General features: G+C 41.7%; 1 protein-coding gene across 50 annotated transcripts in view; it reads right to left on the reverse strand.

The window, feature by feature from the left end:
* MBNL1 (muscleblind like splicing regulator 1) overlaps positions 1-13,517 on the reverse strand; it is a 180,346-nt gene that overhangs the window by 49,182 nt on the left and 117,647 nt on the right. For 4 of the 50 annotated variants that reach the window (XM_067033568.1, XM_067033560.1, XM_067033557.1 and 1 more), the window contains exon 1: positions 9,629-9,848. The exons of 43 other annotated variants lie outside the window; for them this stretch is intronic. In XM_067033568.1, the coding sequence (XP_066889669.1) occupies positions 9,629-9,637 (9 nt within the window). In that variant the 5' untranslated portion in view covers positions 9,638-9,848. Of the gene's footprint in view, positions 1-9,628; positions 9,873-13,517 lie in introns of those variants that run through there. 3 more of the 50 variants (XM_067033551.1, XM_067033543.1, XM_067033559.1) reach the window with 2 other exon arrangements.

Consider the following 13,517-nt stretch of genomic DNA (forward strand, 5'->3'; position numbering starts at 1 on the left):
GAAACAGATATTTTCATTTTTTTTCTTAGAAAGTCTCCAGGGGGATTTCACTGGTTTGACGTTGTTGTTTGTTTGTTTTGTTTTGTCTTACAAATAGTATTGTAGAGTATATCGCAAATGAGATGATGCTTGAACAATGCAGTGGGCCGGGATGGGGGTGTTGTTAGGGACACCAACCCTCACACAGTGGAAAATCCAAATATAATCATACGGTCGGCCCTCGTTATGGGAGCTTCAACATCAGTGGTTCGAGCAACCTCAGAGAGTGTGACGTTGTTGCAGTATTTATTGAAAAAAATCTGCACATAAGTGGGCCCGCACAGTTCAAACCCATGTTGTTCAAGGGTCAACTGTAGTATACACATTGTTAATAAATCAAAACTATCTATTTACTGTTTTTAAATAGTATGGTATACTACATAGTAAATAGATAGTATTGACATATTAACAGGAATTTTTCTTTTTTTTTTTTTAATTTGAGCTACATTTTTTGTTCGTTTTAATTTGGCTACGTTGGGTCTTTGTTGTGGCAGGAGGGCTCTCTAGCTGCAGCATGTGGGCTTAGTTGCCCTGTGGCATGTGGGACCTTAGTTCCCCAACCTGAGGCTGAACCCACGTTCCTTGCATTGGAAGGTGGGTTCTTGACAACCGGACCACCAGGGAAGTCCCTATTCATTTTTTATTCTCAAATATTATGACTCTTTAAGCCAGATTATACGTGCACCCTTGTACTTATTTCAGAGTTTTACCATGTAAAAAGGCTAGAAAATACTCTTTAAAGCAAACACAATTTCTGTTTTAATTTCCTCACTGGACTTTCAGGTAACACCAGGAACAAACACTTAGCATCCCTATAGAACACGGAGAAAGGAGTCATTTCTCCTCTTATTTTGCTAGGCAATTAATCTCTAGTCTCCTAAACTTAGCATGAAGTAAATATAGCAACATTAATCAATATTTAAAGCTTAACTTTCTAGGTGTAAATTGCTATTTCTTCATCCAATCAACATAAGGACAAATGCTTGGAACTCAGGTCAACATAAGACCTGGGAGAATTTTCTCCTACCAGTAAGAGAAAAAAGAAGCAGAAATTTATAAATGTATTTTCACTGAAATAGTCCCTATTTCTTTAGTTTACTTTACTACAGATCTGAAGTGTTTTCAAATGAAATGCAATATAATGCAAATTTTGATTTTCTTCCTTTTCCTGATCCCATAAAAAGTTCATCTTTACATATAAACTGTGGCTGAACAACCATTGAGACTGCCAGGAAAAGAAAGAAAAGTACTAACACACATACACATCCATACACACAATCGATTGGGTTTAAATTTGTAATTTTATCATGGCCTGAAAGGATATAAAAGAATGTAACAGACACTGTTTCATGGGCATTAAACTTTTTCACATCCAAGTCTAATCTGATTTTAGGGAAGCGATTCTTGGTTAGACTTTTCTAGCTATTTAAAGAGGCCTCTCCAGTATTCAAATGTTCTAGGCACTATTTTATAGAACATTCCTCAGTTTGATAACGACGATTCTTGGACACGAAAACCAACAGTGACATTTACAAGACTCCAAAATATCCTCAATGCTGACGCAATATCAACGCACTCTAACTCAAACATCAGGATACTATGACTTTTTTCCCAGAGAACTTAGGAGCTTTAATTGCACAACTCCCATTAATCATCTTGAAAATGGCATAACTGAAACTCTACACATCTAGATAAGTATTACGTAATGCATGAGAGCCGGGTTAGCTGCTGCTGAGGAGGTGGAGAAAGGGAAAAAGGCAACAAATCACACACACATTCTTGTTACAAAAATACCACTCCTTTCTCCAGCAGCTTTTGTCTGTGAGAGATCAGATATACGTACAACTGTGACAGCAACAGTTATAATATCAGCACACAATTTTAGCTAATAGTCATCTGAAGAAATCTAAGCCTCCTCAGAGAGGGTCCACAGGGATCTTCTATTTAGAGCTGCTTTTGATGGGATGCTGTAAGAAGAAATGGTCTCACTTTTTCCTTCCACTCCTGGCCTCCTCAATGCCACAGAATCCCACAAAAGTGTGTAGCCATCTATGAGGTGCTATAAAGGGTTTAGCTGGCACCTATGGTCTGCCACTAATTCCAGTCTTCCTGGGCTCCAAAGATGGGTCTGGCCAGCATCCCTAAGCCAAACCAGAGTCTCCATGACCTTGTGAAAGCCCAGTGACATTTGGTAGGTGCCAGTATCATTAAACAGTCCAACATTTGTTGGCTGCTTTTTTATAGCATCATAAAATTGGAAATGCCAGATCACTGTTTCTATTATTTTTTAAAATTGCTTCATTATTTTTTCGGCACAGCAACTGTCAGACTTCTAAACTGTTTGGAGCAGAAACACTTCTGAAGCTTGACGGTATCCAAATCAGACAGTCTTCAATCTTGGCTAATAATTAAAAGCCCTAACATTTACATAATAAAATGTAGAGCTCTATTTGTAGCGCATGCCTTACAATTGAGAAATACAAAATGCTTTACAGATAGTACCCAATTCATCATTATACCATTATTAGGTGGATTACAGCATGACTGTCTATATTATATTCCTAGGGCTTTCCTGAAGGTAAAAAGGGGGTAAACTTCTTAAGTCAAAAGTACATAATTTTTTCCTTAACAGTCTCTTGGAAGACTTGTTTAAGCAGTCCTTTATAGAACTATTCTAGCTCTCAGTGCATTGATAAAGCAAAAGCTCTCCATCTTTAAATACCTCTCCAAAGGAGAAGGAAAGGGGTCCTCACCCAAGGACACATAAATGAACCCAGACAGCCCAACTACAAAGTTGGTACCCCCTTCGCCATTTCACTAGAGGTAATGGTAACCATTACAGCATCACTCGATCGTCGTTACATGTGCATGCTTTTCTAATCATTGTTCACACTAAGCACAGAAGACTTTATCCAGAATAGGTCAGAACCCAACGGATGCTTCAACCCCCTTGAGTTCTGCAAAGGAAAAGATGTTTCATAAAATAAGCAACTAATTTTGGAGAAGATGAATCCACATAGTATTTCTAAAGTGTAATGAAAAAAAAATTAGATTCTCTTATAACTTCCAGTTTCTCTGTCATTCTTTTTTTTCCCCCCTCAGCAGGACCTGTACTATAGGATCAACAGCAGAAAACAAAATAACTGAACACTGTAAAGTTAAATTTCTGCTTCACATTATCCATTTCAACAAGAGCCCTAGTGAGTCAAGAGGTTCTTGGACTATCTATGGATTCCACTGACCTGGCCTCTGTGATTTAGACAGATCACAAGTAAAGAAAAGGTGATTTTATACAGAAAAAGAGAATACATTATATATATTAAAAATAAAAAACAAAATTAGACAATATAGAGAGGCTCTAAGGGGCAAGTCTTTCATTCAGCAACAGAAAAGAAAGTAAGGGAAATCAAAGAGGTAAAACATTTTGGTGACGTCAGATTAAGAATAACAACACCACCGCTTTGTATTTATATGAAGCATTTGCTATATTTACACCTTCTAGATCCTACACATGCCTACAAATATACAAAAGTAAACCCTGTTTTTACATCTCTAAAATAACATTTATTATTGGTTATAATAAACCCTTAAGTATAATATTATGCAATGTTTTCAAAGTCCCATTTCAATATTTCCCTTGTAAATCTCCCATCAAAACCCACTAGATGGGACAGTGTATATTATGCATCTGATTGGTGCTTAAATAGTTTTCTAAACTATAACAGATGTCCAAAATTTTCGCTATCAGTTTTATGCAGAAATTATTCAATTACACCGCTCTCCAATCTTTTAGAGACATCACTGACTTTGCCAAATAACAACGACCCTTCCTCTTCTCCAATTTTTCATTCCGAGCCCTCCGTAAACCTCCGAGATTCCCTAACTGAAGACACACATTGCCACTAGCTTCCTGACCTCAGATTCCGCCTCAAGTCCAGCCATTAAACACTCCCGTTTCAAGTAAACAATGACAGAGCGCAAGGCAAAGGGGAGGTGACAGAGGTCCGCACCACTGCTGACCACTGTCTCCTTCAGGCAGATCAACTTTGTACTTGAACAAAATGTGCTCAGTGCCACTGGCACTGTCCCCGGAGGGAAAGCACTCCCCTCGCCCCCATCCCCATGACAATTCGCTAAAATTGTGCACAGTCACCAGCTCTCTCTCTCTCAGACTTCAGGCTGCAGCCAGGAGAAAGACAATTGGCTCCCGGGCCCAGAACACGTCTCTATTGGATGCTGACTGCAGCAGCATAGGCGGTAGGGTGAAAAACAATCTCCTGAAGTAAAAAAAAAAAAAAGCATCACAACACAGGTTATCTGAGCCTGTCTCCTCCTCTGCCCCCACCCCCATCCCCAGAGACTTCCACTGGCTTTCTCAGGCAGGTTCCCAAACATCTAAAGGAGTTAACCGTCAACAGAAGTTACTTGAAAATTATCTCTGGGAATAAAACAGGAAAGTCTCCAAATTTTGAGAAAGAGTTCATATATTTCTACTATCCCTGAATAGCTTTCTGGAAAATGATCCACTTTAACAATAAACAAATAAATAAAAAGAGATGCCTATGAACTGTGGAACTCTTTCAAAACATCTGTATGAAGAGTCTCTTAAGGCAGAAGGGTGCTGAAGTCGTGACTTAAACAGAGGCATTTGAAAAGCTTAATCAGGGAATAAAGACACAGACCTACTAGAGCATGGACTTGAGGACACGGGGAGGGGGAGGGTAAGCTGGGACGAAGTGAGAGAGTGGCAGGGACATATAGACACTACCAAACGTTAAATAGCTAGTGGGAAGCAGCCGCGTAGCACAGGGAGATCAGCTCGGTGCTTTGTGACCAGCTAGAGGGGTGGGAGGGTGGGAGGGAGGGATAGGGAGGGTGGGAGGGAGGAAGACGCAAGAGGGAGCAGAAATGGGGACATATAACTGATTCACTTTGTTGTAAAGCAGAAACGAACACACCATTGTAAAGCAATTATACTCCAATAAAGATGTAAAAAAAAAAAAAAAAGAAAAGAAAAGCTTAATCATTACAAGGTGTTCTGTTCTAAATAGCTATCAGAAGCTGCAGAGATGTTCTTAAGTGCTTATTTAAGATGAAAAGTATGGAGATGTTGGGCCTCACAGGAACCTCAGCCATGGCAACACTTTTATAATAAGTCAGAATGCGAACATAAGAGGGAAAAGCACAGGCGGCTGTCACATGGTGTTTTCCTCCTGCTATCACATCAAAAACATTTAGGCTGAAAGCCCAGATCTGCTCAATGCCGGGCTTGGGTGTATTAAGTGAGTAAAGCAACGTATCTGTGAATTTTACACTCTCTACCTCCGGCTAAAGCAGGTGGCTGTTAGTAGACATCGTTGCTTCGTGTTCCTTGGCACTCTGCACATGCCTTCCTCCCAGCAGGGCCACGGGGCTTCACTGCACTCTAATGCCTTGTCTTCCTCCCACGCCGATGGCCTCCAGAAGGAGGCTGTGCCTCAACCTGGTACCCACAGTGCAGCCCAGGCCAATAAACCTAAGAAACCTTTGCCAAGTGAGTGAGTCCTGACTTCATTTCAATAGAAAATATTCTGTCCAGAGAAAGAGAAATATAGTATGACATCACTTATATGTGGAAGCTAAAAAAAAAAAAAAAAAAGATACAGATGAACTTATTTACAAAACAGAAACAGACTCACAGACTTAGAGAACAAACTTATGGTTACTGGAGGAAAGGAGGGGGGGAGGGATAGATTGGGAGATTGGGATTGACATGTACACACTGCTATATGTAAAACAGATCGGGCTCTCTTGGTGGCGCAGTGGTTAAGAATCTGCCTGCCAATGCAGGGGACACAGGTTCGAGCCCTGGTCCGGGAAGATCTCACAGGCCGTGGAGCAACTAAGCCTGTGCGCCACAACTACTGAGCCCGTGAGCCACAACTACTGAAGCCCGTGCGCCTAGAGCCTGTGCTCCTCGACAAGGAAAGCCACCGCAATGAGAAGCCCGCGCACCGCAATGAAGAGTAGCCCCCTCTCGCCGCAACTAGAGAAAGCCCGCGTGCAGCAACGAAGACCCAACACGGCCAAATAAATTAATAAATAAATTTATTTTTAAATTTTTAAATAAATAAATAAAATAGATAACCAACAAGGACCTACTATATAGCACAGGGAAATCTGTTCACTATTATGTAACAACCTAAATGGGAAAAGAATTTGAAAAAGAATAGATACGTGTATATGTATAACTGAATCACTTTGCTGTACACCTGAAACCAACACACTGTTAATCAACTATACTCCAATATAAAAAGTTAACACATCAATAAACTTACAATAAAAAAAATTCAGACACAGAAAAGAAAAAAAGAAGAAATCAACACATTATAAATCAACTATACTTCCATTACTTTATTTTTTATTTATTTATTTATTTTTTTGCGGCACGCGGGCCTCTCACTGCTGTGGCCTCTCCCGTTGCGGAGCACAGGCTCCGGACGCGCAGGCGCAGCAGCCACGGCTCACGGGCCCAGCCGCTCCGCGGCACGTGGGATCTTCCCCGACCGGGGCTCGAACCCATGTCCCCTGCATCGGCAGGCGGCCTCTCAACCACTGCACCACCAGGGAAGCCCTATACTTCCATTAAAAAATAAATTCTATTTAAAAAGTCCTGTCCAATTAAGTAGTTCTCAAAAACATTCCTTGTGCATCTTCACCCAGACCTCTGTCAACACACACACTGGGGCCCCATTTTCTCTCAATTCAGTTGTACTTTCTTTCTCCCCTCGTCTCCTCCCATTTGCTCCATTTTCTGGTAACTTCTTAATACCATCATCCAACAACAACTTTGTACTCTGACCCAAATAAGCAATATGGCCACTTGCTGGATTTCTCTGTGCCTTGAGCGTGTAACCTTCTCCTCTGCAGGCCTCGGTGATCTTCACACAGGAACTGTCCCATGACTTGACATAAAAAAAGCAATAGAGCCCCAGCTCAATGGTGGCGAGCCCATGAACTGCAATCACAGAGTCGTTTGTTCCAATGCTAACTCTGATACTGATTAGCAGGGAGACCGGGTTCATTACTCAACCTCGCTCAACTTCAACTTCCTCTTCTATAAAACTGGAGGGGAGCGGCTTCCCTTCCCTGGTGGCGCAGTGCTTGAGGGTCCGCCTGCCGATGCAGGGGACGCGGGTTCGTGCCCCGGTCCGGGAGGATCCCACGTGCCGCGGAGCGGCGGGGCCCGTGAGCCACAACTACTGAGCCTGCGCGTCCGGAGCCTGTGCTCCGCAACAAGAGGCCGCGACAGTGAGAGGCCCGCGCAGGGCGATGAAGATTGGCCCCTGCTCGCTGCCAACTAGAGAAAAGCTCTCGCACAGAAATGAAGATCCAACACAGCAAAAATTAAAAAACAAAACAAACGAAAAAAAAACTGGAGGTAAGAATACCATCCGAGGGATGGAGTGACTGTTATAGGTGAGAGCATGAATAACGGCCCTTGATTATGCTCTGGCACACAGGGGACACAGAGCCCTGGGTCCTTCTCACTCTCCTAGTGCATTCTTCACATCCCTTGCAACCCCTGCTTCCTGTCACACAGTCCCACGTCTCTGGTCACGCTTGAAAGCGTTCCGTCTCCTTTTCCTTCAGCCCCTGTTTTGACAGACTCCTTCAGTTCACGGTCAAGTTAGAATCTCTTTTAATGAACTAACTCCCACTAAGCCTCTAGTGGCCAAGGATGGCAAATGTCCAGTCCCGGGGGAAAAAAAGCACTTCTCCAGGAGCCGGGGAGCCCTGGCTTCACCACAGCTCTTTCAGCCCCTAGCTTTGCGGTTTCATACAGGCGCTCACCTCCTAGTGCAAACAGTGCCTTCGTTTGGGGAACTGCAGCCAAGTAACGCAACTCCAGTGCCCAAAGGCTGAATCAACTAATGCTCATTCCTCCGACCGTAAGGAAACTGGGCATCTGCATTTTACAAGGGGTTGATAATAAAGAGGGATCATTTTCCTAGGTTACATTTGATGATGGGAGGTGACCCTTTTCAAGTGTCACTTTCCTTGGATATTTCCTCTCTGTTTCCCTTTCCCTTCCTCTTTACTTTCCTCACAGTGGTGAATTCAGCACCAGTCAAACTGTATTACAGGTAATTTTTACAAGTCTGTCTATCCCTCGAGATTAAGAACTTGTTAAAAACAGGACAAGCTCTAACGTAGCAACCTAAGTATTTTTAGTTAATTTTGTAGAATGAATAAGCAATTTAGCAGACAGGAGGGCATTTCTGGGGTCCCAGCTACCACACCACTGTAAGGTTTCAGCCAATGGTCCTTAATCATGGCTGTACATTATAAATTAAAAATTCCTATACCCAGCCTCCATCCCCAGAAATTCGGCTTTAATTGACTTTGGCTGGGTCCCAGGAAAGCTCTCAGACAACTCTAATGACTGCTATTCTGAGGGCCATTGGTTCCTCTCCATATACGAATGCACATTCTCATTTACACATCAATCACAGCCCTTTCCATAGTCCTTTTAAACCCAGTGTTTGCCACTGACTTCGAGATAACCGCTAATGTTATCTGTCAGCTAACTGATACTTGTGTTTCTAAACGGTCTCCTCACAGCTCCTTTCCTAGACAGTGGGAGAAAGGGCACTCAGGGCAAGGGCGGGTACAGAAAGAGCCACTGCCTTTTGTTCCCTCGGGCATGTCATCTTGGGGCACACACGCAGGCAAAAGAGAAAGCAGGATGGAACAACGATTCATTGTCTCCTCAACCAACCGAAAAAACAAGCTAGAAGACAAGTAAAATAAAACAGGCGGTCTTGCCTTCAATATGCTTGATGCCAAGTCTTAGTATCCTCTAGAATAACTCATTTATACATTTATCCACCATTTATCTAGCTGGTGAGACTGCTCATGTGCTGAGTGCTGCAGGGCCCCGGAGACACAACACGAATCGGACACGTAGTCTGCAAAAGGGAGTAAGGCATTGCACATAAACAGCTAGGATATGCGGACAGAAGACAAAAAGGGTCATAAGGTCAAAAAGGCATTCCACTTAGAAAAATCAGATAACAGCTTTGAAGGAGAGGTAGAATTTATACATGAGCCCTTAGAAAAGATATCCAGGTAGAGGAAATACCATAATTTGAAGCATCAGTGACAAGTGATAAATCAGTAATAAGAGTAGTGGGAAATAAAGTTTGCAAAGTATGCTGAGACTAGCTTGGGGCAAGTTTTAAAACCTGAGTTAAAGACTGTCTACTTTCTTCTGTAGGCCAGGGAGAGCCACTGAAGGGAACCAGGGATAACAACATCAAAGCTGTTGTTTCATGAATTCATCAGACAGGAGTACAAGGGGGCCTGACATGGCTGACAGCCTGGGGAGGAGAGACCAATTAAGTAATTATTTTAACAGTCCGGGCAAGAGCTAACACGGACCTGACGGTTCTCCACATCATTATCCCATCCTTTTCACAACCTCCCACTCCACCCCGATTCTAATGCACACTCACATACTCATTCTCTCTCCCTGTCCCTTTCTCTCTCTCTCTCTCCCCAGCCATACTAAACTAAATTACATTCAATCCCGTGTACAAGACATTACTTTGTCCATGTAGATCCAGTTCTTCAAATACTTCGCCCTCCCCCCATCTTTTTTGTTTGGCCTGGCTCATTTCCCGTCAGTCTCCGGTTAAATGTTGCCACCTCCAGGAAGTTTTCTTTAAACTTCAAGCCTTTGTTTCATGCTCTGTTAGTTGGTTCCAGAGCATTCATTACACTTTATCATAATTGCTTGGCAGTTGCCTATTTCTTTCACTAGACCAGGAATGAGGCTTGAAAACCACGACTGTTTATTTTCCAGTTGTATTCCCAAAACAAGAACATCTAGAATAGTGTCAGGCTCATAATAGGTATTACCTCATTGAATGAGCAAATAAATAGTCTTATAAAGCAGAATGTATATTGAATAATATACATATAATACATGTATACTAGGCAGGTAATATACACACACATATTAACTGTATATCTAACTTCTAAAACACAACTAGAACAGGGCTTTTTCAAAACCTACTAATGTTTTGAAAATGTACTTAATTATCTGCCACATTAAGCTTGATTATTTTCCAATTTCTTGCTACTTAATAACAAATTTCTGGTTCAATCATTAGTCTGTTATTCTATGTTTCACTGTTTCCTTAATACCAAGATAAAACCTGGCCTCCACACTACAGTCAAATCACAAAACAGTAAATAGTAACTGTAATCCGGATTACTCAGATTAGAAAATGTTACTTAGAAGTGTCAATACGGTAGGTAGCTTGGCAAAAATTCTGAGGCACTGCTCAGGGATATACCAATAAAATGAAACTAAAAATGTTTTGGGTTTTTTTTCCTGTTGTAATAGTTAGAATAGCAATAGTTAGAATAGCAAGTTATAGTTAGAATATATAGTTATATATATAGTTAGAATATATATATATATAGAATATATATATATATAGTTAGAATAGCAAGAAATGTGGTTGACCATCAAATGGACTGATCATGCAAACAAAAAGTAACTCCTTCTAAAAACCAGTATTCCACGCTATAAACTGCCAGGGTTTTGCTAAAGCACACGGGCTTACGCGGGGCAGGTGCTGCAGGCTCCACAGGAGTGCCTGCGTGAGATTACCAGAGCACGTGCAACACACAGCAAGAAAAGATTTACAATGTATTAGTCAACGAGTTCATTTTAGGGAAAGATTAAAGGGAGAACCATGTAAGGACCAAGAAACACTTTAAGCAGATTCAAGTAAAAGTTTACAAATTATCAATCGCCTTATGATTTACACTTACAACATGTTATCAATCATTTAAGTCTGAGCAGTCCTCAGAATACCAATGTTCTGATCTCCCGGATTTTCCGAAATGGGGGAACTTTCAGATGACATCATCCGTTTTTAACAGTACACATACAGTTCTGCCAACTAACTTGTTGTGGATTTGCTTCCTGTCATTTCTCCTTTTGTTTTTGTCCAATAATATACTCAAAAATATGCTCTACCCCCTGTGTTCTTCTTTAATATATGTCTATGGGTCCACTCTGTAAAAACATCTGTGAATTCACCACAGGCCAGTTCTTACACCTCACTTTTCATGAATAGAACACTTTGCTCACACAAATGAACAGACAGTTCATTAAAATAAACGGGTAATCCCCAAACTTTCTTCTGAGAATTTTAACCTACATCTTCCTTTTATCTGATTACCTATCGAAAAAGAAAAGAAAAAACAGAGTGAGGCAGACCATATATCCTCACATAGGGTAAATTTTAGAAAATAGATAATCAATACTATGAAGTGTCCTGTGACACCAAGGGGGACCAAGTGCAGAGGAAAAAAAGACCGGGAGTGGGGTTTCCCTGGTGGCGCAGTGGTCGAGAGCCCGCCTGCCGACGCAGGGGACACGGGTTCAAGCCCCGGTCCGGGAAGATCCCACGTGCCGCGCGGAGCGGCTGGGCCCGTGAGCCGTGGCCGCTGCGCCTGCGCGTCCGGAGCCTGTGCTCCGCGACGGGAGAGGCCACAGCAGTGAGAGGCCCGCGTACCGCAAAAAAATAATAATAATAATAAAAATTAAAAAATAAAGACCGGGAGTGGAGCACTTTCAGTCAACCTCACGATGATCGCGGGAGTAACTGGCATTAACTCCATTAGGCTGACGGGGAAATTAAGGCCCACAGAGGTTTAGTGACTTGCCCAAGATGACAGAAGTAGCAAACAGAGTTTAAGTCTAAAATCGAGGTCTGATACTAAGTGTGAGGGTTATGTCGTCTATAGCGCAGCTGGCTTCTCAGGAACCCAAAAAGCCAGGAGGTTCTCCTAGGTAAGAGGTAACGCCACACAGGTGGGAACTTCAGGCTGTTCGAAAGACAAGAGATAAACCAACCTGGCTGGAATGAGGGCTTCGTTCAGGAGAGGTAAATTCAGAGAGTTACGGCGAAGTAAGTGGAAGTAACTAAATACCTGGTTAAGGAATCTAAATATAAGCAAAGAAAACCCATCCATTGAGTGCGCTGTGCTGAGACCAACTTGGAATTTCAGGAAGACGCCGCATAGTGAAAATGGCCCAAGTCATAAGGATGTAGAAAGACTGCACTCAACTCATTAAGTTCAAGTGGAATGACTGTCTGCTTATATTGTTCCTAACAATATAAACAATATAAGACAAAACAGTTGCACTGAAATGTTTAAGTGGGTTAGCATGTCAAGCTAGCACACAAATGTTCTCTGCGAAATGTATGACATACCAAAATGGCAGAGAAGAGAAACTAGACTTAAATGATAATCAGGACTGTTATTTGGTATTTGAGTTTAAAATAATTTATATTACCCTATGAAGAAATGAAAATGTACCTAGTCACTCTGTTAACCCCAAAGAAATAAGACGCTTGCTTTGCAATCTTAGATTTATAAAGATAAAAACATTTCTCACAAAATAAAAACTACTTATCCATATCTTTTTTAAAAAAAAATTATGAACGGTTTGATACAAGGTAAGGAAATTAACCACGGATGATGGGGGGCGGGGGGAACTTGATCACGTATCGTTTGTGCTCTTCCAGAGAGAGCAGTGGACATAATCAACTCAACTAAAGTCCTCCTAGAGCCAGGCTCCACCTGACACCACTTCTGTTTATCCTCTTCACAGCACGGGTCACACCTGCAATTACGTTGCTTATTTGTGTGTTTCCTTACTGACTGACAGGGACGTAAGATCCATGAAGGCAGGGCTTGTTTCCCAGAGCTTGGAGTGAATCACAGAGTGTGGAATAAAGGAAAGAAGAGATCTCACGTAACCCTCCCCACAATTCTATGACGGGGCTACTGCAATCTCCAGCCCCATGACCTGGTGGGGATCAGCGATCCTGTGAAATGAAATACTTTGCACAAAGTCACAGAACAATGAAAGCGACAGAGAGTCATCTCCCTGATTCATAGGTACCGTATACACAAATGTGGCAGAGGCTATGTTTAGAACTAAGACGATATCAAGTTGAAATTCAAATAGTCAGTGTTTAAAATGTAGCAATGAAAAAAAAAAAAAACCGATCTCCAGAGGACTCTTTTCATGGTATGCAAGTGCAGTCAGACATACTTCTTATAGCTGTCGCCACAGTACACAGTTAGTTATACTATGCATTTCACACAAATTGATATGACATTTTGCAAATCATAAACAAAGTTGTCTATGTCACCCTTTGGGAAAAAACTCAATTTTGCTCCGAAGTATTTGTGTTGCCACTACAAAGGTCTCAGTGGTTCTCACTTGGGAGAAAATTGTGAAGAAAATCTAGCTGATAATCTTGTTTTTAAAAGCTGTAGGTTCATCCTGGAAAACCATGTAGGATGAACTGAATGTCAGTGATAAAAATAGATTCATACTAAATTGGTTACTCTCAATAACTGTTAGAAAAGCTCTATAAATTGGACACCATTTTTCAGTGAAA

Source organism: Kogia breviceps, chromosome 5, assembly GCF_026419965.1.
Source record: "Kogia breviceps isolate mKogBre1 chromosome 5, mKogBre1 haplotype 1, whole genome shotgun sequence".
NCBI lineage: Eukaryota > Metazoa > Chordata > Mammalia > Artiodactyla > Physeteridae > Kogia > Kogia breviceps.